The 23,541-nt window shown below is 60.4% G+C and overlaps 1 protein-coding gene across 2 annotated transcripts in view; it reads right to left on the bottom strand.

Moving 5' to 3' along the window:
• The window catches only part of PTPRN2 (protein tyrosine phosphatase receptor type N2), a 374,930-nt gene that overhangs the window by 173,515 nt on the left and 177,874 nt on the right, over window positions 1–23,541 (bottom strand). For both annotated transcript variants that reach the window (XM_045837782.1, XM_045837783.1), the window contains exons 6-10: window positions 22,764–23,097; window positions 16,354–16,566; window positions 15,086–15,126; window positions 12,843–13,207; window positions 1,045–1,131 (exon numbers count right to left, since the gene is read on the bottom strand). In XM_045837782.1, coding sequence (XP_045693738.1) covers window positions 1,045–1,131; window positions 12,843–13,207; window positions 15,086–15,126; window positions 16,354–16,566; window positions 22,764–23,097 — 1,040 coding nt within the window. The remainder of the gene's footprint in view (window positions 1–1,044; window positions 1,132–12,842; window positions 13,208–15,085; window positions 15,127–16,353; window positions 16,567–22,763; window positions 23,098–23,541) is intronic.

The following is a 23,541-nucleotide window of genomic DNA, read 5'->3' on the forward strand; positions in this document are numbered from 1 at the left end:
TCTCCCCACCGCTCAGCGCACCTTGCCTGCACAGCCCACCTGTGCACCAGGTGTGTGTGCCCAGTGAGGGGAACAGATCCCCAGCTCTCTGAGGCTCTGGGCCCAGTGACGAATTCCTCGTTCAGAATGCTCACTGCGTGGGTCCCGTGCTCCATGCTGGGTGCTGGGGGTGCACGTCAGCTACTCTCCTCTTCCAGAAGCTTCTGGGCCCCAGGCTGGGGGAGGTGCTTCCTCACTCCCATCTCTGGGCACCCTTCATGCCTACTGCCCACAGATGCACCTGTTTCCCAGGAAGTGGCCAGCCATTTGGCCGGGCAACGTGGCCCTGCTGCTAGCCCGCAGCCAGGTCACGGAAGGTGCTCAGTAAACCCTGGGCCGGCCTGGGTGTCTGCAGGTGGGGCTCCCTGTGTCCGCGCTCCCACCTCTGGGTGCTCAGCTCAGCTCCACTTCCGACCTCAGCAGGGCTCGCCAGCCGCACCGCTCACGTCCCACCTCCCCACGGGGGCCTGCCGTCCGCCTGCGCCTCCACCTGCACTCGGCGACCCACTCAGGCACCCCCTTTGCGTGGTGCTTGCCCTCGATGCTCCTACACGTTTCAAGAACTAGGCCGTGGCATCCAGCCTCCCCCCATGCACGGGCCATGGGTCTGCACCCTGTATCCCATCAAAACGTGCCGTGCACCCTGCAGCCACCCACCAAGTGCTACCAAGTTTTCGCTGACTCATGGGCAATGGGGCTGGCGAGGTCCATAGAACATTCCAGACCCTCCCAGGTGATCCTCGGATCTGCAGGGCTGGGAACCATGGCCCAGTGGGCCTCTGTGCTTGCTGATTATAATTCTTATAATTACACTCAGGTTTCAGCTGTGTTTAAATAACTTACCAACCCCACTGGAATTTCCTTTCATTTCTTTCTGAAACAGTTTCTCTCTGGTGTAATTAACGGGAACCACAGGCTCACAGCTCCTTCCCTTGCAAACCAATTTATGAAACAGAGCCTGACGTGGGCGAGAATCAAACCTGGGGACCCCGTGCCCGCACTCACTCGGTGTCCGTGACGACGCTCGTCGGCACCTTGAGCAGACGGGTGATGTCCTCTATCAACTCCTCCCCCTTCTCCGGGCTCAGGGGGCTGTGGGGAGAGCAGAGAGGGGCAGTGTCACCACACGGAACTCACTCGTCAGTCCTGCAGGGCCTGAGGCCCCCTGAGCCCGCACCCGGCCTGGGGACTCTGGCAGCCACCCTGCTGTGTTCTTGCCACGGAGACCAGCTCTCGGGGCAATAGGCACAAGCTGTTTCTTCAGCCACGACGACTCACCTGGGTTTTCCAGTGAGAAGACAAACCATCCAGTGCGACGGTGATAGTTAGGATGTGTGAGGGGCCTGAGATGCAGCAACGGGCTCATCTCGGCCTCGGTGGGAGCGAAATGGGGCAGAGGGGGTAGCGGCGGGGGAGGGGACAGAGCAGATGCTGACAACCAGACCTCAGGATGGGAAGGCAAATGTGCAAAGGGGACGCATTTTTATTTTTTATTTTATTCCCTTTAATTCTCACCCAATGACACGTCTACTGATTTCAGAGAGGGAGGGAGGGAGGGAGAGGAGCATCAGTGTGAGAGAGACACAGCGATTGGCTGCCTCCTGTACGCGCCCTGACCTGGGATCCATCCACAACCTTTTGGTGCACGGAACAACACTCCAACCGAGCCACTCGGCCGGGGCAGAGACACATTTTTTAATGGATCCATCTCTAAAGTGAGTTAGGGGCCAACAAGGAGACGTTTAAATGCTGCACTTGAAGGGTCAGGGAGGAGACGGGCGGATGGCTACCCGGCGGTGACTCTGTAAAAGGGGTGCACATCCCAGAATGACCCCCACCCCCGGCACGGCGGCTGCAGGTGAAGAGGTAAGTCCAAGGTCCGATGACAAACCCTGAATCCCAGCCCCGGTTCTGCAGGTCGCACGTCGCCTGGGAGCCGCCATTCGTGCGGCCTCGGAGGACGGTCCCGTTAGATCGTTACATCGACACGGTTTTACCCCACAGGCGCCCGTGCCTCCCTCCTCGCACCTCCCGCAGGTGTGAGGTGGTCCTGGGGGCCCAGGAACCAAGTCCACAGCCCGGCCTCCAGGTCGGCTCCCTGTCCAGCGGGGACGCAGGCAGATGCCACCAGTGAGGAAAAACGGAGCCGTGTTGCGGGTGGAACAGTATCACCAAGAACGCACGTGCCGCAGGCCTGGCGCCAGGCCCTCAGGACGCGACGGCTGCAGGTGACCGGTTTAGGGTGAGCGCCTGAGGGCCCCGACGCCCCACCCCTGCTGGAGAGGGGACTGGGACGGCGAGACGGATGCGCGCGGCGGTCGGGGCGCTGATGCCCGGGGCAGGAAGCCCTCCCTGCACACCCCCCTCAGGCGCTCCCAGCCCTCCCTGGGCCAGCAGGCTGCTCTTCCACAAGGTGATAAAGGAGAGGGCAGTGGGAAATGGGCACAAGCTGGGTCTATGGTCCAGGGCTGCCCTCCCTGCTGGCCTGCTCTGTGAGTGAACAAGTGACCTGCAGGGCTGGGGACCCTTTGGTCAAGGGCGGGTGGTCCTCCGCAAACCTCCCAAACACAGCTCTCCAGCGGTTTTTCACATTATGTGGCAAAAGGAGAATGCTTTTACACAGGTGTGCATATGGGGTCTGGAAGTGTGCCCTTCGACCTCGTCCTCCACCCGACTTAGGAAGTCCCAGGACACCCTTCAGAGCCAGCACCCTAGCCCCACAAGAGGTCAGATGCCGACTGGGGAAGGGGTCCACCTGGAGAAACTGTGTCTTCCTCATCACCCCTGCCTGTTGGCCTGGAGCCCCAGGTCTCAGCTCTGCTTCCATGAGCCGGCCGGGGCCCCGGGGACACCTGCGCCTGAGTGAGCCCTGCTGGGACGGTGTCTGTGCTGGCCGCTGCCCGGTGTCACGAGGACGTGTCCATTGGAGGCCAGCCTGGGAGTGTCTGTCCGAGAAGGAACCTCTGCCGCAGGAACCCTGCTCTGGGACTCGTGGACAGTGACGTGAGGCGGGGCGGGGGGCTTTGCTGGGACGCGGTGTGGAGCTCTGAGCTCCATGCACTTGGACTCTCACGGGTGGTGGTTATTCCCCTGCAGGCCCGGCACAGGGCAGTGGCCAAGAAGGAGCAGCACAGCGAGTGATGGGCTGATGAGGCGACAGGGACCTGGCCACCCCGACCTCTAACCTGAATGTCCCTGGACCAGTCCCACCCAGGTCCAAGCCTGTGGTCCACACCGTGTTTCAAACACCGGCCAGGCCCTGCATCCATGGCCCTGGCCCAGGTGCCTCTCCTTCTGTTTCCCCTCAGCTCCCAACTCCCCCAAGAAGCCCCCCTGGGTTCACTCCCAAGTCCTGGACCCATGGCCTGGGCCTGCCTGGACCCACTGCAGCTCCTGAGGGCCTGGCCGCCTCCCTTCTGACATCCAACTCAGCTACAGGCTGATTGGTGCAGCGGCGGCCAGGTGAGGCCTCTGCCTTTCAGCTCATCCCTCCCAGCACAGGCCGGGCCGTGCAGGGAGCAGTGGCAGGATTTTTCCAGATGTGGTCAGGTTTCTGCCACCAACCGCCACCTTACACACAACCACAAGCCGGTTTGATGAATGTGTTAAACAGCATGAATGGATGCATAGGAAAATATCAAACTGTCAAAAAACCCAACATTTCTTAAATCATTAAAGTGTAAAATTTTCGGGGAACCCCAGGAATCCAACTGAGTTGCTGTGAAAATCAAATCAGGTGACTTGCAGCAGAGCCCCTTGAAATGGAGCCCCGGCCCAGCCTGAGCCGCGTGGTCACTGCTGGCTGCCCCCCGGCTCCCAGGACCCGCGTCCTGGGGGTTTCACGACAGAAGTGACCTGGCTCCTCAGAGCCGCAGGGACGCAGCTTCCCCACCCCCTCTCCAGGTGTCTTACCTCCATCCCCTGAAGCCCAGGGCCCCACACTGAGCATCTTCCCACTTCCAACCTGGTGGGTCACCACACTCCACGAATCTGTTCCCTAGCGCGTGTTACACCCAAGGGGGAAATCGCCGAGCTGGGGTGTCCAGAGGCTTGATCATGAGCCCCAGCTCACTGTCTGCCTCCTGACGACATCCTGACCCCGTGCCCTTTCACTCACAACACGGAGAGTTCACACTGTCCTCCCCAACGAGACCATCTTGTGAAGTCCAGCAGCTCAGAGTGCTGTCAGGAGCCTGGCTGCCTGCACGTGAGACACCCGGCCACCCGAGGGCCCAGTGAGAGCCATCGGCCTGCTCCTTCTCACCCCCGAGGGCTGTGGGCTCCAGGAGGGGCCGGCGGGTGGGCCACGGCGTCACCGGCTCTGCCCAGCGAGTCGCACACATGGGCGGTGCTGATGTGCTGGGCGTGAGCATGCAGCTGCTTCTGCTCTATGTTTAAAGTGAGTGGCTCCCACCTGTCATTTCACAGCCTGAACTTCCTTGGGAAGCAGTTGCAGTTAATCTCAAGGGTCAGTGGGTGGCTGCAGTGTGTGCAGTTCCATCAGTCAGTCAGCCTGTGGCATCACCCTGATGCCAGGACACCCAGCATCACCGTGGCCGGGAGGGGGACGGGAGCACTCAGCTGCTGGGGTCAGAGCCGGGACAGCTGGAGGGCCCCTGACTGCCAGCCCTGGTGTCTGGTGACAGGGGAGTTCTGGAAGGGATGCACTGTCTCCTCTCTGGTGCGCTTCACTCTGAAGCACAGAGGGGTGCTGACAGCCCTGTGCAGCCGCAGTGGGCGAGGGCGTGCCCAGGGGCCTGCTGGACAACGAGGAGGGAAAGGACCAAGGACGCACGTGGTCACTCAACGGGAGGCCCCCACGGAAGTGGCTGCACCCGTTCTCTGTGGCAGCCTCAGACGCCACGCGCGGCAGGACGGCTCCCGTGGGGCCCTGACGTCGCCGCCAGAACGGGAGACCAGGTGGAAACGGGAACCACGGGACGCGGGAGGTGAGGCTGCCTCGCAAAGACGGGCGAGGGTCACGTCGGGGTGGGACGCGCTGCGGAGCAGGCACCCCTGAAGGGCCTCCCCCGCCCCCGACCCTGCAGACCACCTCACGCGATGCTCACACGGCCCTGGGGGAAGGTAGGGTCGTGACCCTCATTTCAAAGGAACCTGTGGGAGCTGGGGATGGAGAAATTGAATGCACTGCCCGAGGTCGTGGGACTGGTCAATTCCCCAAAGAAAACCGCTAACCGAAACGTAACTGTGAGGTGACCGCTGGGACGCAGGCTTCCAGAACCCCGGGGGCGGGGGGGCCCAGGTGGCTGCGGCGTGCCTAGGGGGACTGCACCGAGACTTCAGAGTGCCGGGCCGCCAGTGTCTCCACGTCTTGCTTCTGTAACAGTGTAACCGTCTCCGCCCCGGGGGCCGGGGAGATCGGGACCTGGCCGGGGCTGGACGGCCCTGCGGCCCAGACGTCAGGCCTGGGACGGTGTGCCTGAGAGCGGAGCCTTCGGTTCCGCTGCTCCCCTGCCTGGCGTGGACATTGTGCTGCGTAGTGGAAAGCGCACAGGCAGGGGAGCACGTGGTCCCTGGGTGGCAGCGTGAAACAGGCGGCTGTTCGATGAGACAGTGGGAACCAACCGGTAAAGTGAGGTTTCCGTGGGACCGCCCACTATTCCAGTTATCCCTCTCCACTGGGTACCAAGTGACGACGTTTATTCTATTTAATCTTACAAGTGCGTTAAAACTGCTGCTGCCCGACGGGAATTCTCCCCAATGCAGAGAAGAGACACTTCAGGCAGCAGAGCACGGAGAAGCCAGAGGATCCGTGTGATTCAAAATCCCCACCGCGACTTGGTGCCACCTCCCCGCCGACCGCAGAAGCCCAGGGCCGTGGAGCGTGCTCCTGAGCCTGCGGTAATCCGCGCGTCCAACCGAATTCTCCGAGTCGGCTCCCACAGCGAGCGAGCTTGTGCCCACAGGCCAACCATCCTAGTCAGTCTTATGAATAAAATTTTTGTAAAGATTTTATTTATTTATTTTTAGACAGAAGGGAAGGGAGGGAGAAAGAGAGAGAAATATCAATGTGTGGTTGCCTCTCACATGGCTCCCACTGGGGACCCGGCCTGCAACCCAGGCATGTGTCCTGACTGGGAATTGGACCAGTGACTCTTTGGTTCGCAGCCCACGCTCAGTCCACTGACCTATGCCAGCCAGGGCTGAATAAAATTCTTAAACCACCACTGACTCCTCATAGGTGTGACAACAGTAGCTAAAAAACCTGTATTTTGACAACTTATTATTTTCAACATGAAGATGAGACTGTACTTTTCACTGGAAGTATATTCATTTCTCCAAATTTTTGAAAAAAATCATATGCCAACAGCTTAACGTGAGTCTGTGTACACCATGTCTCAGAGTTACCCATGTCAAAGTGTGTGGACATCAAAAAGAAAAAATGGAAGTGTCATAAAGAAGTGTGGTGTTTCAGTGTGCATTCAAAGTAATCAGCTCACCCAGACTGTCATAAGGAGCTTTGTGGGAGCCTTGGGGTAACCACAAAGCGAGAGACAGCAGTAGGAACACAGGGGACAGAGAGAGGGGAATCGAGGCACACAGCCCCAGAAAACCATCAAGCCAGAGGAATCACAAAAGGACCAGTAAACAACTAAATGGTGAAATTAAGTCCATACCTATCAACAATTACTTTAAAAATAAATGGACCAAAATCTTCCATCAGAGGTGATAGAGTGGCCGAATGGGTAGAGACAGTAATAGCCAACTACAGGCTGCCTACAGGAGACTCACTTCGGCAGTGAGAACACACACAGACTAAAAGTAAAGGGATGGAAAGAGAGGTTCCGTGCAAATAGAAAGCAGAAGAAAACAGGGGCAGATTACACTCACATCAGACAAAACAGACTTGAAGCCACAGGCCGCAACAGGAGACCAAAGAAAGTCATTATGTGATGATGAAGAAGTCAGCTCACCAAGGGGATATAACTCTTGTAAACATTTATTCACCCAGACTAGGAGCACCTAAATGTATAAGCAGGAGCAAATATTATCGGATCTAAAAGAAGAAACAGGCAGCAGCATGATAATGCCAGGGACTTCAATAGCCACTTTCAGGAGTGGATGGACCACACAGGAAACCGATCCAGACACAGCGCACTTGAACCGCACATTAGACCGGACTGACCTAACGCGCGCACACGGAAGAGCCCATCCAACGGCAGGAGGACACACGTTCCCCTCACGTGCACGGGGACAGGCCCGGGACAGACCGTCAGACAGGACGGAAGACAAACCAAATCACGCACGGGTCCCAACCACAATGGTCCAGAACGAGAAATCAGTTACAAAAGGAAAACTGGAAAATCCACAAAAGTGTGGAGACTGAACCTGCTCTGGAACCACCAATGGGTCGGAGAAGAGATCAGAAGAGAAATCAAAAGCCCTCCTGGGACAAAGGGGGGGGAGAGGAACGCAGCAAAAGGTGGGACATGGCAAACGGGGGCCTGGGAGGAAGGTTGTAGCGAGAAGTCCCCATGTAATGGAAAACTATCTCAGCAAACCTGACACATCGAGTAACCAGAAAAAGGAAAACTAAGCAGTTACTGGAAGGAAGGAAATAACAGAGATCAGAGGGAAATCAAGGGAATCGAGACTGAGAGACAACAGAAAAGATCAGTGAAGCTGAGGGCTGTTGTTTGGAAAAGATAAAATAGACAAAGTGGACTTAGGAAAAGAGAGAGAGCTCAAACAAATACAGTTGTCAGTGAAAGAGGAGACATCACAACAGACACCACGGAAACCCAAGGAGCCGAGTGGGACCCACGAGCTGCTGGCTGGGGGAGGGAGACACAGGACTCGGGGTCCCAGCAGCCCAGGGGGCTGCAGACTCCCTGACCAGGGGCGAGGGTAAGGCGGGTCCTTCAGAGGAGGGAGTTCGGAGAACTGCTTGGTGTTCACTGGTTGTCCCCCTGCCTGGGTTGCTCCCACGCCCAGCGTCTGGTGTCTCTGCTCCTCACATCCTAGCTGCCACGGCATTGCCTCCCCCAGCCCCACCACACACTGGGGCTCGCCAGCAAACCCCCCAGGACACATAGCCCCAGCGAGGTCCCCACAGCGGGAAGGCGGGGCAGATGCCCTCCAGGGCCCACCGGAGCCTTGCCCACTGGAGCCTCGCCATGAGCCCCAGCGACCAAGCAGCCTGGGGATCAGCAGGGCGACACCACCAACTGGGGTTTCAGGTCAGGCGGCTCACAGCTCAGGTGACACTCCGTGGGTTAGCCCCACATGCAGAGACAGCAGGGAGGGGGCCAGAGCCGAGGGGAACGGCTGGAGGGCCCCACACCTCCTTGCTGGTCTTCCTCCGTCATCCCTCATCTCTGCGCAGTGTAGGCGCACGGGAGAGGGGGCCCCGCCCACCAGGCTCCTGCCTGGCGCCCTCCAGTGGCACCCAGGACAGCTGCAGGAAGTCACCGAGGGTCCTGCAGCTTCACAGCCTCTCCAGCCTCTCCCTGCCGCCCAGCCTGTTCCAGCTCCTCCCACAGCCCCGCTGCCCCAGGCAGACACGTGGCCTATTACCTGTGGAGCCCGACTGCTGCCCACGCACCGCCCTCTGCGGACTCCCAGAGGCGCAGGTCCACACAGATCCCGGGAAACATCACCCCAAGTAAGCCACCATCCCGCGACTGAGCTGCCTCAGAATTCTGCCTTCTTCCACTTTTCCTTTTCCCTCTGCCTTTGTTCTCTATCCCCAGACTTCTGACCTGACAGCCCAGCAAACCTCCTCTTTTCACACCCCCCCCCCAGTCCCTCCTATGTTGGAGCGAAGTTTAAACTGCTTAACTCAGACAGACGTAAGTCTAGGCCAAATGATGGTGCAGATGACACTTTGCAAAAAACCAATGGCAGCATTAGGCGACGAGGGCCCCTGGGGGTCATCCTGCTGCGGAATCACAGGACGTCACTGCAGAGGAGCAGCAAAGGTCCCCCCCTGCGAGGACGGGGACCTGCCACCGAGCCAGCTGCGCGGGCCCGCGTGTGGGCGCAGAGGTGGGCGTGGACGTGGGGTGCGACACGGAGGCGGACACGGGCACAGTTGCAGGTATTTGCAGGGACCCCTGCTGCCAGCGGGTGTGAGCGCGGCTGAAGGAGGAGGAGCTCAGCGTTGCCGGAACCTCCCGAGACCCTCCCACGTCTCAAGCCCCTGGGCTGAGCTGTGGGCAGCAGCCTCTCAGGACGGGCACAGAGCAGAGGGGTCGCAGGCCCGGGACGGAGATGGTCTTTTAAGGCGAACAAGGCAAACGTGAGTGGTGGCAGCAGGGAGCTCGTCCCGTGCGGGGAGGAGGGTGTGCCGAGACGGCGGCTGCGCCCTCTGCACAGGCAGTCGGAGCGCGTCGGTGAGACGAGGTCTGAGGCAGCGAGGAAAACTGGCGTCTGCCGCCACCTGGCGCGCTGCAACACCCCTGCCCCCGCATCCGCCGGGGGCTTCTCCTGCAAGGAGGGAGGGAGGACCTGCACTTCCCGGCCCGCCCCTGCTCTGTGTCCCGACGGCCCCGTCCTGTCCCTCCGTCCCATGCCCCCCCACCCCCGGGGCAGCAGCCAGGAGCCGGGTGGCCCCATGGCCCCGAGAGCAGAGGGGCGCTGGGATTAGGCGGCGCTGTCTCTTAGCTGGGGCCCCTTCCTCTCAGCTGCATGGCTCCTGGAGGACGTGGGCAAGTCACCCCTGAGCACAGGGGCTTTCAATTCCCGAAGGAGTGACAGGAAGAGGGTGGGCAGTGACTTCCCCCAAAGGCTCCGAACAACCCGGCCCTCCGCCCTGCAGACGAGGTGGGAGGAGGAGTGTGAGAGGAGGGAGAACAGCCCCTCGCCCTCAGGTGAGCACACGTGGTCCTGGAGCGCGAATCCCGGGCGCCTGGCACGTGGAGAAGTGACTTCCAAGCTTTCTCCCAGACAGCTGACCCCAGACCCAGTAATTCCCCAGCAGGCGAAGGTGGGGCCACGCCGACGTCTCTCCGGTCAGACAGTCCAACCGGCCCCCGTACAGGGTGGTGCTGCGGGGAGTGGGTGCCTTCCCGCACCCGGGTGGGGCAGGTCCTGACTCACTCACCGCGCGAATGAGAGAGCGAAGTGCCTGCGACTTCTCCGGGCGGCCGACCCCAAGTGCAAGGGAGTTTCGCGGTGAGAGAAGCCGCGGGAGGGGAGTTGACAGCCAGCCCTGTCTGTGTCCAGAGGCCGACAGGCACCTGAGGGGGCTCAGAGCCTGGGCCTGTCCCCTCTCTCCCTCCCTCCCGGGGGCACCCTCCTCGTCTGCCCTCATGCCCAGCTCTCTGTGCGCCCCCATCTCCTCCCGGCTGAAGCTCACTGGCCTCTCTCTCTCGGGGGCTGTGTTCTCAGGTTGACGCCACTCACCCACTCACTCGGCACCCACTGCGTCCCGGCCCCTGCGGGGCCACTGGCCTCACTGCCGGAGACGGGCCCCGGGGTGCGGCAAGGTGCTGTGGGGCTGCCCCTGACGGCGGCGTCTTCTCCCCGGAAGGCTGTGCAGACCAGACGGAGACCAGCACTTTGTCGCGACGGCGGGAGCTCCACACGCCCCCGTGGGGGACGGCTGGGCGCCTAACTGGCCCGTCCACAGCCACCAGAGCCGCTGGGCCAGCGCGGTCCCTAGGGGCCTCCCCCAACACCAGACCGACGACTCCGGACGCTGCCCCTCCGCCTGCAGGTGGTTCACGACGACGGTTCATGGGCCAGAGACGGTCCTGCCGTGGGGACAAACTCCAAACACAGGAGCTCTTTGGCGAAGAGAAGCAGCCGAGGGACGGGGCGGCCCGTGCCCGAAAGCACTTGCTGCCGGACGCAGAGGAGTTGCTTCTTCGCTGGGAGGCAGACGGCGCCTGGGCTTCGAAGCCACGTCCCAGCTGCGGCCTCTTCCTGACGACGCCACTCGAGATGCTTTTTAAACCGTCCTGGGAGGACGGGGTGGCTGTCCTGCCCTTCACCCAGTCCTGAATAATCCGTCTGGGTCGTGGTAAAGAGATGAAATGCCGGCGGCGGCGGAGATTAAAGTGCGCCCTGTCCGTCAGAGAGCGTGAGCGAGGGGAGCCGGCGGGGCTGAGCCGGGACCTCCCTCCCGCCGGAGCCGCGGAGCTGAGCCACGGGCCAGCGATGAGATAACGCGGAGCGGAGGTCGCGTTCCTTCTGCTTTTGTGGGACAACTGCACGTACGAAAGCCTTCTTTTTAAAGAATGGAATGAGATTCTTGTCAATTAATAGATGATCTATGAAGACTTAAGCTGAGATCTGGTGAAATCTTGCCCCAGAGAGCCCCAAATTACCAATTAATCTGACACCAGAGTCAGAGACTCCACCTCTGTCTCCGGGAGGCGGGGGGGTGCCACCCTCGTGTGTGTCAGGCCCGGTGACAAACGGGGCATTACGGGCGCAGAGCGGCGTCACCCTCGTCGTGTAGATGCATCTACTGAAGCCGCAAAGAAAGCGTGAAGCAAGCCACAGCCAGACAGTGGTGTTTTCCATGCACCTGTGTGTGTTCACGTCCCAAAGGTAACGCCCGGGAAGCTGCACAGAAAAGCAGACGAACGCCAGGAAAAGCGGGCCCTCCCTCGTGCCACTGCCCGTTCCGGGGGGCGTTGGCCGGAGCAGGAGGAATGCCAGCCGCCGACAGGGTCTCTCCGGCGGAAGTGCTGGCCGCTCGCCGGGCCGTGACTTCTCCGCACTGGCTCGGGGCCGGCACCGGTGGGGCGGACTGCCCGGCCCCAGAGGTTCCTGGGAAACTGCACCGCCCTCAGCGGTGCGGACAGGGGGTGCTCTCGCTCTTCCGTGCCGCGGGGAGCCCAGGACCCCAAGACCCCGAATGAGGGGCAGCGCCCACGTCGCCCTGCAGCGGTACCTCATGGCCCGGATGAGCCCGTGGGTGTCAGGACAGGGGGCATGGATGGCCCAGTGGGAGCAAAGGCAGCTGCACACAATCCCATACACACTCACTTGTGCACATACAACCACACGCTACACACACTCAGACACACACAATTACACACACTCGAGCACAATGCATACACACTACCACACACTCACACATCATACACATGCACACAGTGCACACATGCGCGGTACACACCGCGTACACACTGGTGTGTATGCAGCCACACAGGTGTGTCTTCCTGAGAAGCACCCCTCTCCCTGCTTGAAGGAAGTGATGCTTCCACAAGGCTCAGTGGCGAGTGTCCGACTCCGGAGTGACGCCCGGAGGAGTGGGCTGGCCCTGCCGCTGGCTGGGACGTGGCGTTTGACTTTGGGGCCTCATGGGACTGAGGTCAGAACGCGATGAGGACAGAAGGCTCTCTCTCTCCGGGGCCATTTCCCCTGAAGCATGACGTGTGTCCTGCCACGTGGGCGACTTTGTGTGAAAGCGACAACGGGTTTGGTGTTTTCACAGGCCTGGAGCCCGCACGCGAGGCAGACCCGGCCCACCACGCCCTGGGCGCCACCCACCACTCGGGTCTGGCTTCTCCCTGCCCCCCGCCAGCCCCACCAAGTCAGTGCAGCTTCAGCGCACACCGTGGTCTGGGCGGCCGAGACCCAGGAGCGGGAAGGGCTCTGTGTTGTGGAGAGTTGCCCCCGAGCTCGGCCCCCAGGCCAGGAGCCCTGGGGACGGTCAGACGGCTGGCTCCGGGCTGAGACACCAGGCACCCCCCCCACTTGTCCCGACACCAGGCACCACCCCCCACTTGTCTCTCCAGGGGAGACGCGTGGAGACAAGCGCATTTCCCGACTCCGGGGGGCCCGGGACCCTGGGCCCAGGGGAGAAGGCCAGAGCTCCTACTCACTCGCTCTCCGTCACGATGTAGCCGTAGTCCTCCCCCGGAGACTTGACCTCCAGTCGCAGGCCGTCGCCCGTGCGTCCGCGAGCTCCTGCCCTGAGGCGCGGGTCCTCCCGCAGGGGCTCTGGGGCCCAGTGCGGGGACTCCCCAACCCCGACGACCCTGGGCTCCCAGTGCGGCGGCCGCTCCCACAGCTCTTTGGAGTAGGTCTGGCTCTTGACGTTCTCCATGCCGGCGGCATCCTCCTCCGAAGACAAGGAGGCCTCAGGGTCCTCGGACTTCTTGCTCCCCACGGGAAGCGGGGCTCCGGGCGGGAGTTGGGACCCGGGGTCCTGCAGGGCGTGCCCGAGTCTGAGGCTCACAGGGTTGACCTGGTGGGGAGGAAATCACGTGAGCTGGCTCCCAGGAGAGAGACCGTCCACCTACAGGACAGAGGCCGTGTGTGACAAGCTCGCCGTGTGGGGCGACAACAGGCACCCTGCAAGGAAAGGTGGACGGAGGCCAGAATTTTAAAGCCTGTGTTTAAATGACGTCTAGGCGAGGAATTTTCGGCCAGGGGAGGATGTGCATCAGAATCATTTCATAATGTGTTCCCCACGCCCCTCAGTGCGCACGCACACGCGCTCACAGCCCTTCCTGAAGGGTCTCAGCTCGTCCGTCAGTGCAGGCCTCCGGCATCTGTAGGTCAGGAATGACCACGGGTTCCAGGTCCCACTCCTGCCCTCCAGACACAGCCAGCGACACAGCGACGCCGACAGGGACAAGGGTGGCAATCTGCTCTCTCGGAGCCCTCACGACAGCCCTGAGCCAGGACCAGGGACCTGGAGCTGCACCCTGGGGACCCTCGCCGCACCCTGACCCCGCCTCCTGGGCCAGGGCGTCCCGACTGCGGGGCGTCCTCCTACAACGCGCAGCGCAGGCTCTGTGTCACGCCCGGTACAAAAGTCCCTCCTTTCAGTGTCACCGGCCGTGAGCGGGGGGCTGGGCTTGTCTCTAGCCGCAGCCTGGGGGGCTGACAGAGGCTTGTCGTGTGCACGTGCGCACGAGGTGACAGGGGCCGGGAGCGGCAGCCCTGGACGCCTTCTAAGACGGCGTTTCCTGCCTCGCCATGAAGTGACATCTCCGACCTTGTGTCAGATAGAAACGGGAAAACTGGACTCACTTTACACTTACTTCACCAAAGCACACTTACCTAGGAAGTTAAGGAAAGGCTATAAAGGAAACTAATTACTCCATTTTTCACTAAAAGTCTTTCCTGACTTTTCCTTTTGGTTTAGAATATTTACAGAAAATAGTTTGAGGAAAACATTTGCTCACATTCTGAGTGGCAGTTCAGTTACCAAATAGGGGTGGAACGACCTTCTCAGGCTTTTGAAGGGAGGGGAGGGGTGTCCTCACTCCCACGGTGTTTTGTGTGAGGAGGACACTTATTAAGTAAACAAGAGCTCAGATAACACAGCCCCCGAGGGCCCTTGTGGAACCAGCTGTGGAGTGTGCGCCCCGCGTGGCAGAGAAACGGGTCAACACCCGGCTCTGCTGGGACAAAGCTGCCACAGTGGAAGGGTCCTGGGGCCTCGCAGAGGCGGGGTTCGGGGCCCCCGTGGGCCTACATGACCCGAGACCCCCAGCCTGGGCCCACGCTCGGCCGCTGCTCCTCCCCACCCTCCTCTTCATAAACAGGAAGAGGGCTCTGAGGCGCCCCTCTGCGCTCAGACGGAACACCCCACCGTTCCTGGTGGGCGTGGGCCATGTGGGCGGGGCGAGCCCGGCTGAGACGCCGAGTGTTCAGTTTAGCTAACTGCAATGACGCCCACACGTGGGTCGTGGCTGCCGAGCCGCTGAGCACGTGCAGCCATCGAGAGCCCGTCGACTGTCAAGTGGACCCCGGAGGTCAGCACACGAGAGAGTCTCCAGGGGGACTCCATGGTGTCCCATCTTCCGGACCCCTGGGTGGGGAGGTTGCAAGGGATAGTGATTTTTTCTTTGCATTAACCATTTTTCGTATTTCTACAATGGATAAGTGTTCCTATAAGATCTGAAAACAGATGTTGGTCTGTATCTAAACAGACACAGTTTTGCAGGTGCTGTTTAAACTTTTCTCAGTTTGGGGATTATTCGGGCTTTTCCATCCTTTCCTAGAAAAAAACCCAACAACGCTGCATCTCAGAAACCTCCCCGAGCCGCAAACCAGGAGGCGACCGGACAGCCCTGGGTTCACCGTGCACACACGCGCAGACGCGGCCTCTTACCTCTCCGCGAGCTCCAGCTTCGCTGCCCTGCTCCCCGTTACCTGCGAAAGACACGACGAGCGAGTGTTACCAACGTCCTCGCCAGGGTGTCACTACGAGGGGCCTTCTCTCCCTAGCGTCGCCGTCCCCGTCTCCACAGGCAGAGAACTGTGCTCTGTAGCAGCCACCGGGGAGGCGGGGCCGCGGGCTGAAGGGTGACCGTGACGCCCGTCAGCGGTCCGCAGACCTGCACGTCCCCGACTGTTGGCTCCCACAGGACAGCCCCCCGTGCGGGACAGTCCATGGCTAAGAAAGAGTAAGGGGAGGCGGTGGACACACAGCTGCTCAGGTAAGGGGTCGGCAGGCACCGATGGGTTGTTTTCTTTCTGTGCCGGTCACATCCCTAAGCCAATACCCAGCCTGCAATGCCCCATGGCACGCAGCACACAGCTCACCGCGCCGTCCTGAAGCCGCAGCAACCACACCCGGGACCTTCGACCCTCCCAGCCTGAGAATGGGGGTCCTGCCTTTTGACCTCCGGTTGCCTCGCGGACACCTTGTCCTGATGGAGCTCCGGTCCCTCGTCCTGCCTCCTAACTGTCAGCTGAGGCAGGCATCCGCTGCCAGGCCAACCCCGCCCCAACCCGTGGAGGGACGCGCCCCCTCCACCCGTGCTCTGGCACATGTCTCTGTGCCTCCTGTGCGCAAGCACCGAGCCGCACCCTTCAGTGTCCCTCGGCGCCTCGGAGAAGCCGTCAGGCACAGAGACGGCCGTCGCCCGGGGAGCCCACGCCTGTGTGTGTGTGTGTGTGTGGGGGGGGTAGGTGTACACACGTGCACGTGTGCACATGCGTGTGTGTCTGGGGAGTCGGGGACCTCTGCTGTCCCCTGGGGCAGCCCCACAGGGTGGCTGGGAGCCTCGGGCAGACATTCCAATGAGCCCCTGTCACTTTTTAAGCCGCATCTTTGACTGCGTTCAGCACATGCACAGTGCGAGCAAGAGCCCTGTGGACCAGCCCCGACGTCCTCTCAGTCTGCACTCCACCCAGGGGACATCCGACTCCTCGCAGCGGGCAGTGGGCCTTCAGCGTCCCGGCTCTAAGGCATCCCAGCCAGCTCTGCGGGCTGGGCCCGAGAGGGGAGCTTTCAGGGGCAGCGCCACCCAGACAGAGGCCACCGGGCTCATCCCAAGTCCCCGCGGCACGAACGCACCACAGCCCATGGCCCGGGAAGCCGGTCTCCCACCCCGCGGCCTGGCCCTCCCCCTCCACCAGGACCCGGCGGCTCACCTCGCAGGCCCTCCCTGCCCGAGTCACCAACTCCGAAGAGCGCTGCTTCCGGCCCGTACGCGGGCTCCGTGGGCGGTGCTCCGGCTCCTCTCCAGGGGTCGCGCGCGGCCTCGGCCAGCACGCGGGCCGCCTCGTCGAGGTCCCGGGGGCTCAGTGCCTCCACATCGACCTGGTGCTGCCTCAGCTCCTCCAGCAGGCTCTGAAGAAGGGCTCCTGGAGGGCAGACGCACATGCACCCATCGACCCGGAGCAGACGGTGAGGCCGCCCTCCCAGCGGGGGCAGGCCCGAGTCGTGCGCGTCGAATCTGAACCCCACCTGACCCCAGGTCACGGCCACGCTCAGCGTCTTTAAACCGTGAGGATGGACGAGGGAGCCGGGGAGGGGCCACGAGCCGATGCAGGGGCCCGACTGGGAGGGCGGAAGGGGCCTCTGGTGAAGTAGCTGGGCTTAGGTGGCCAAGGACAGAGATGGGGCCACCTCGTCGGCCCTCAAGCCACAAAGAAGTGGAAGTGAGCTGTTTCCCTCCCCCTTGTGGGAAAGCTAACGCCCCCAAGTGTGGGCCCGGCAGCTGGCGCACCAGCCTGCAACACCACGAACACCGGCCATCACCCGCTTCCCACAGCGCCCCCTGGCCTGCGCTGGCAGGGACAGCCTGCGTGAACTCTGCGCCACTGTGGCCGCTGGGCCATCTGTACAACACGCAGCCCCAGTTTACACACGTGTTGTGTCTGAGGTTGGTTCATACATCAGCGTGAAACTCAGAGGGCATCTCCCCCCAAACCCGTGCAGACAGGTTCAGCGGCCAAGCCCCCTCCCGGCCCTCTGCTGGAAGCAGGAGATAAAGAGAAATCACTGTTTGGGGCCTGAAGGGACTCGGGGCCAGGAGGGCGGGGGTGGGGGTGGTGTGGGCCCAGTGCAGGTGGTGGTCTCCCTCCCTCGGGCTCCACCTTTGCCTTTGCGAGGCAGGTCCAGCTGTCACCTGGACAGCGCAGATGAGGAAGACAGCACCAGTCGAGGGCGAGAAGGGCCATTTTCCAACAAGACACCTAAACGTAAGCTGCGTTTGCAGGTGGTGGGCAAGTCGTCATCCTTGTCACCTTGTCCTGGGGACCCGTCTCCCCACCGTGTCACGGACCTCCCACCCCTCCGCCCTTCCCTGCGGGGTGGACAAAGACGGGGGCCCTGGTGAAGAGGACGGTGTGGGCCATGGGGTGGGCGGTCTCGGCCACGTGCCCACGTGACCTTGGACTCCACGTCAGTGTTCTCCTGTGTGGTTTGCTCATTGAGGCACTTGACCATGAAGGGCATTGCTTTTATAATCATGAAAATACAACAGAAACAATTTCCTTCGGGGTGTGGGCACATCTTAGGCATTTTCCCTAAATGATTGGCAGTGTTTTGAGGGATTACTCTGCGTATAAAAGCAACACGTCTTCGTTGTGAAACAAGCACACGGAGAACAACAAATCCACGCACTGTGCCGGAGGGAGAGGACAAGTGCGGTGAGTCCTGGGGGCTCCTCGCGGAGGCGGGAGAAACGGGGATGATCAGAGAAGGGCACCCACGCGCCCCTCTTCCCGCGGGACTGCTCCTGCCCTTTGGCTGCAGCTGGAGTGTGGACTGAGGGACACGGTGCCGTTGAAGTGACAGGCTCGCCCCCCATGACACACAGCTGTGAGATGGACAGAACACGCGTGGAAACAGTTTCTAGGCACCGAGACGCAGGCAGCGCTGCCGTGAGCACTGGGCACGGGAGGCGTGTGGGTGCCCACACTCATGAGCTTCACTGCAGGGGCAGTTCCTGGACCAGGGCAGGAGCAGCAGCAGCAGGACGGTCCCTAGAGCTGAGGGGTCAGGGGTCAGGGTTGGGGGCTGGTAAGGTGACTAGCACTGAGGAATGGAGCACCGTACGGGGGGCTTGCAGAGTGGGGGGCCCTGTGGGTCCCTGCACAAGGGGCAGCTGCCTCAAGCAGAGCGACAGCTGTGGGGCTGGCACTGAGCAGGGGGCGGGCCACCTGTGGGGGTCACTGAGGCTGCGACTCGAGGCAAGTCGGACCACAAATCCCAAAAGACCCACAACAAAGAAGGGTCACCGTCCCCTGGAGAAACAAGGTAACACCCTGCAGAAAAGTGCCGTGTTCTGGAGTTAGCCACCACTGGCCACTGTGTCCGTCACTTAGTCCTGTCTGTGAAAGGGAGCCAAAGATCCCCACGTGAAGGGGCTGCTGACAAAATGAAATGACGGAAAGTACCCAGATTGTCACCACCTACCTAACAATCAATACCGTTAGTGAGAAATCGTGCCCCTCTCCCAATACAATAATTGGCATTCATTTAATAACTTGGAAACACTATGTCTTACAGTCACCAAACTCCTATTTCCTCTTAGCTTCCTTTAGTTCGGACGGAAGAACGGAAGGAGGTTGTCACATGACAAGACTCATTTTTCCGTGGGCCTCTTAGAATAACTGTAATAAAAAATATCCCCTGGCTGGCGTAGCTCAGTGGATTGAGCGTGGGCTGCGAACCAACGTGTCGCAGGTTCGATTCCCAGTCAGGGCACATGCCTGGGTTGCAGGCCATGACCCCCAGCAACTGCACATTGATGTTTCTCTGTCTCTCTCCCTCCCTTCCCTCTCTAAAAATAAATAAATAAAATCTTAAAAAAAACTTAGGTTTAAAAAAAAAAGAAATATCCACCTTCGAAATGGAATAATAAAATACAATTCCTAACACTGCCTCCTCTTATCCAAAAAGGAATGTTTTCAGGTTATCACTAGTGAAAAATAACTTTCAAATACCTTAGGCCGCCAGTGGTAGACTCTCGGTGGCTGCCTGGCTTCCCAGGAGAACCTTTGCATGTGTTGGGAACCCCCTCCCACTCACCCCAGGGAGCCTCACTGAGCACCACAAAGCACCCCTGCCGGCCGTCTGAAGGCGGAGAGGAACGAGGAAATCCTTTGACAAAGTCCAGCTCACCCCGGTGGGCAGCAGAGGGACCGAGCTCAGAGCACAGCCAGATGCCACACGCATCAAAGTGCAACGGCCCTTTGTTCCATCCCCGGCCCCCCAGAATTCCGAGACCCGGCAGCTTCCGGCGATGTTTCATGTTGCTTTTGACGCTCCAAGTGTCTCTACCGGAGCAATTACTTGAAATATCGGGACATCAAATACGTAAGTCCAGGGGGTGGAGATCAGCTCACAGCACAACCGTGACAGGCCTGACCTACAAAATTATGTTTTTTGAAAGGGTCCCCAGACCAACACTACAAGCTTTAGAGACCAAGCAGCGGTGTGCAGAGCACTGCGCTACAGCGCTGCTCTCACACAGCAGGCGTGGGTCGCGCACAACAGCTTCTGCTGCTGAGTGCCTTTATCGCCAGGTACACGTGAGGGTACAGTTTAGCCACTTCCAGACACACGCCACCATCACCACCACCATTATTGCCATCACAAGGAATTCACTGCGCTCCTTTTGCTCGGAGAGCACAGAGTTCACTTAATTTCTGGAGGCCAACTCTCAGGTGTTTGCAAACGCTTCAGATACGTTCAGAGGGAGCTTATTATTTCATTCTGTCCTCATCTGGACCTCCACCGAGGAGACGTAGGCGTAACCAGATGTCAGCGTCCCGTTTCCACTGGAAACACCACCAGTACAGTGAAGTGTGTTCCCCCTCCAGCCTGAGAGGCTGAGGGCTCGACAGCTGAGTGGCGTGCGCCGCTTGCTAGCTACGTGAGAGGTGCCGGGCTGCCACCTGGGTGACAGGAGTCCTGCTTGGGTGGGCCGTCTGCCTTGTACTTGCAGAACGGTGCCCCAGTCCAACTCTGCCTCTGTCCCATGTAACATCGAGGCAAAGAACAGAAGGGTCCACTTAGCTTTGGTGTTAATCACGTGACTCAGCAGGTGGCAGGGCTGGCGCCCAAATCGCTTTCTAAAGGCTGTTTCCGTGAGAGTCACGTTAACGTGAGTCTGCACGCTGAGAATGTAAACGGACGGTGACGGGGGCGCAGCCTGGCCCTGGGCTGGTGGCACACGCCAGACTGGACTAGGCACTGTCCAGCGATGGCTCCCAAGGGTGCCACTGAAGTCTGCCCGCAGCCGCCAGCACAGCAGCAGACAGGGCCCCGAAGAGGGAGCGGTGGGAACTCGTCGCTGGGAGCAAAGTTCCAGACAGCAGTTCCACCCACACCTGGGTAACGCAGGTCTGCAGCTGCTCAGCTTATAATTAGGTCCAAACTAAAGTGTGTTTTGCCATGACCTTTAAAACACAAATACAGACAGTGGACATGGCACTCTCCGTTGCCCGAGAGTGGCCAAGCTCCTGGGCCCGGCTGCGTGTTGATCCCGACTTGGAGCAGCGCCCGGCCCAGCGAACACACTGAAGTGGCGGGGGAGGTGAGGGTGACGCAGCTGATGGCCCCCCGCCCCCGCACTCACAGTGGCCGTGTGCAGCGAGAGGCACAACCACACGCGACTCAAGGGGCAGAGACATACTCCCGACGCTGATGGCACTTATCTTGGGTGATTGTGTGTTTTTCTCTCTTTATATGAATTATTCAGGTTTTCATGGTAACCACTTACAACGCTGATAACTGGTAAAAAGAACCACAGATGAATGTTTATAAATTCCGGTTTCCATGGTGAACAAATCACCAAAGGACAGGATAACCTTCCAGCAGGGAGCGTGCCACTGCGGCGGTGACCTGGGCCACCGCGTCTGAGTCCGGCCCTGCCGTCCCGTGCTGTGACCTCTGTTCTTGCCACTGTCCTACTTCATGTGGGCCTTCAGAGCTTAGAAAGGGGACAAGGTGTGAACAATGACGAAGTGAAGGAAGACGGTATCTTTCCACGAGCAGTTTGTACCAGGCGAACATTTACTTCATGCAGGAAGCCATGCCTGACTCAATGATCACTCACGTGGCAGCAGGCACGGGCGGGTTTCCCTGGAGTTCCACTTGTAGCCTGAGCTCCAGGTCACAGGTCATGTGAGGCGCCTGGCAGTTCCCATAGGCTGCTCTCGCCGTGCTCTGGTGGGCAGCCCTTTGGGCATCTGGGATGCCCACTCTCCAGGGCCTCGCCATTCTGAGAAGCCACAACTCACGGCCCCCGCACCCCACCTCCCTCGCCGTGCTTTGTGAAGTGCGCTGCTGTGCCCTGCGCCTTCGTGGGGAGTCGTGCTGTGGCGGCGGCTCTGCCTGCGCTCCTCGCCAGGGCCTGGGGTGGCCGAACCGAATGGTGCGAGCGCTTCGCAGGGGATGGTGGGAAAGGGCCTGGCGTCTGCTGTCACTGGCCATCAGGTGCCTGCCGTAGGGAACCGACTGAGAGAAGGAGTCTCTGGAAGACCCTGGACTGCAGTTTGGAGAAGCTGGTCTTCTCTGGTCCGTTTTCATTCCACCAACCCCAGAGGGAAAACTCTCCCCTCGAGAGCGACCCCCGGTAATGCCAGTCCCACCCATGGCGTGCTTCTGTGCAGGCGGCCCCTAGTGAGGGGCCTGAGCCGCTTTCTCGGGCCCCTGTCTTCTCCCAGACAGAGAGGGCTGCGGGAGTGGCCTCACACAGTCCCCCTGATCACAGCTCTGCATTTCCCTCCCTTAGGAGTGCCGCTGCGGCTGCCTGGGCAGAGCGAGGGCGAGGGCCGCCCCGCCGGAAAGCAGCGCTGTGCGGCGGACACACACAGCACACTGCTGACGTGAATGCGGTTCTCGGTCGGCGTGTTTTCCACAGCCTGTCACTTGCTCAGCTTTATGGTTTCGGAATCTTCAAAGGAGAAGGCATAGTTCATCAGAACCTCACTTGGAATCGAATGGTCTTAGAAAAAGCCGTCAGAAAGTGAAAAGCTCAGAGCCTTCGGTGTCCTAGAGAGGAGTGGGGCCAGGAAACACCCTTTTCCCGCAGACAAGCCTGGCGGGGCCCAGCTCACTAGCAGGACTGGGAGCCCCGGAGCGCTGTGTCAGCCACCTGCAAGGCCACGCGGTCCATGTAGTATGTGCTGGGAGGCATCTGTCACACACCGCGTGCTTTTGGGGACAAAGCAGATCGGCACAAATGTGGGACTGGGTGAGTGTGTGCACAGCTGTGACGGGGTGTGTGACAAAGTCGATGCCGGTGGAGAACCTAAAGCATTCATCACCCACCTTCCAGAACACCATGTGACTGACCTGTGACCACCGTCCACCAGGGGGCAATCCACCCCTCCCCGCAGTACCAGCAGGTGAACTTGCCTGGTGCCTGGCGTGGACATGACTGCCTTCCCTCCCCCACTGCACAGGGAAGCACGTAGCTTGAAGGTATCCCTTCTTGCACACTCCCTGTTCCCAGATGCAGTGGGGGACCCGTGCTGGGAAGGTGCTAGAAAAACGGACAGAGTCAACAACAAAAACACCAGAGCGGGTGGGGAGGTTGGCTTACCATCATCTGGGCCTGGGGCATCATTGGGGTCTTCTGGGGGCGAAAGCCGTTTCTGGGGTTCTCTCCAAGGCATGCGCATTAGGTCGTATGGCGTGAGGGGGCCCTTCTTGGTGGGTGAGGGGGGTCTGTAAGCCAAGTAGAACATCAGCTGCCCAAGGACATTCCGCTTGTCCACTCTTCTGTCCCCCTTAGGGCTGAGGTCGTCAGGCTGGGGCCTGCTGAGGGTCTGCAGTGGGTGGCCCATGGGGTGCCCCTCCCGGAAGGCAGGGGCATAGGTCAGAGCAGACGTTTGGTCCATGAAGGTCAGCGCACTGTCAGCCAGGGGGTCCTCGCCCTGCAGGGGCGGGGGACAAAACAGCAGCGGGTGAGTCTCTGTCACCAGCCACAGGCTAGAATGACATGCGGTCTGGATTTTCAAGGCCTGAAATGCACACCCAGAATGGGCACAACCACAGACCGGATGCCTAGGCTACAGGCAGTGGTGCACTGGTTTTAAACAGCAGCTTCACTGAGATCAGTTCACACACCATGAAACTCACCCGACTTGGTTGTTTTACCAGGGCAGCCACAGAGGTGCACACACCACGCACCATCCCACCATTATGCTGATTCCAGAACATTGTGATCACCCCGGACAGAAACCCTGCGCCCGCTCCCTGTTCCTCCCCACCGGCCCGCAGTCCTGGCAGCAGCCCGTTTACTCTCTGCCCCTGGGGTTTGCGGGGCGCTTCACGGAAACGGCATCCTGCGAGAGGTGGCCCTGGGTGTCAGCTTCTCT

The sequence above is a fragment of the Phyllostomus hastatus genome, unplaced genomic scaffold (genome assembly GCF_019186645.2).
Source record: "Phyllostomus hastatus isolate PE091 unplaced genomic scaffold, TTU_PhHast_1.1 phas_contig_244, whole genome shotgun sequence".
Classification (NCBI taxonomy): domain Eukaryota; kingdom Metazoa; phylum Chordata; class Mammalia; order Chiroptera; family Phyllostomidae; genus Phyllostomus; species Phyllostomus hastatus.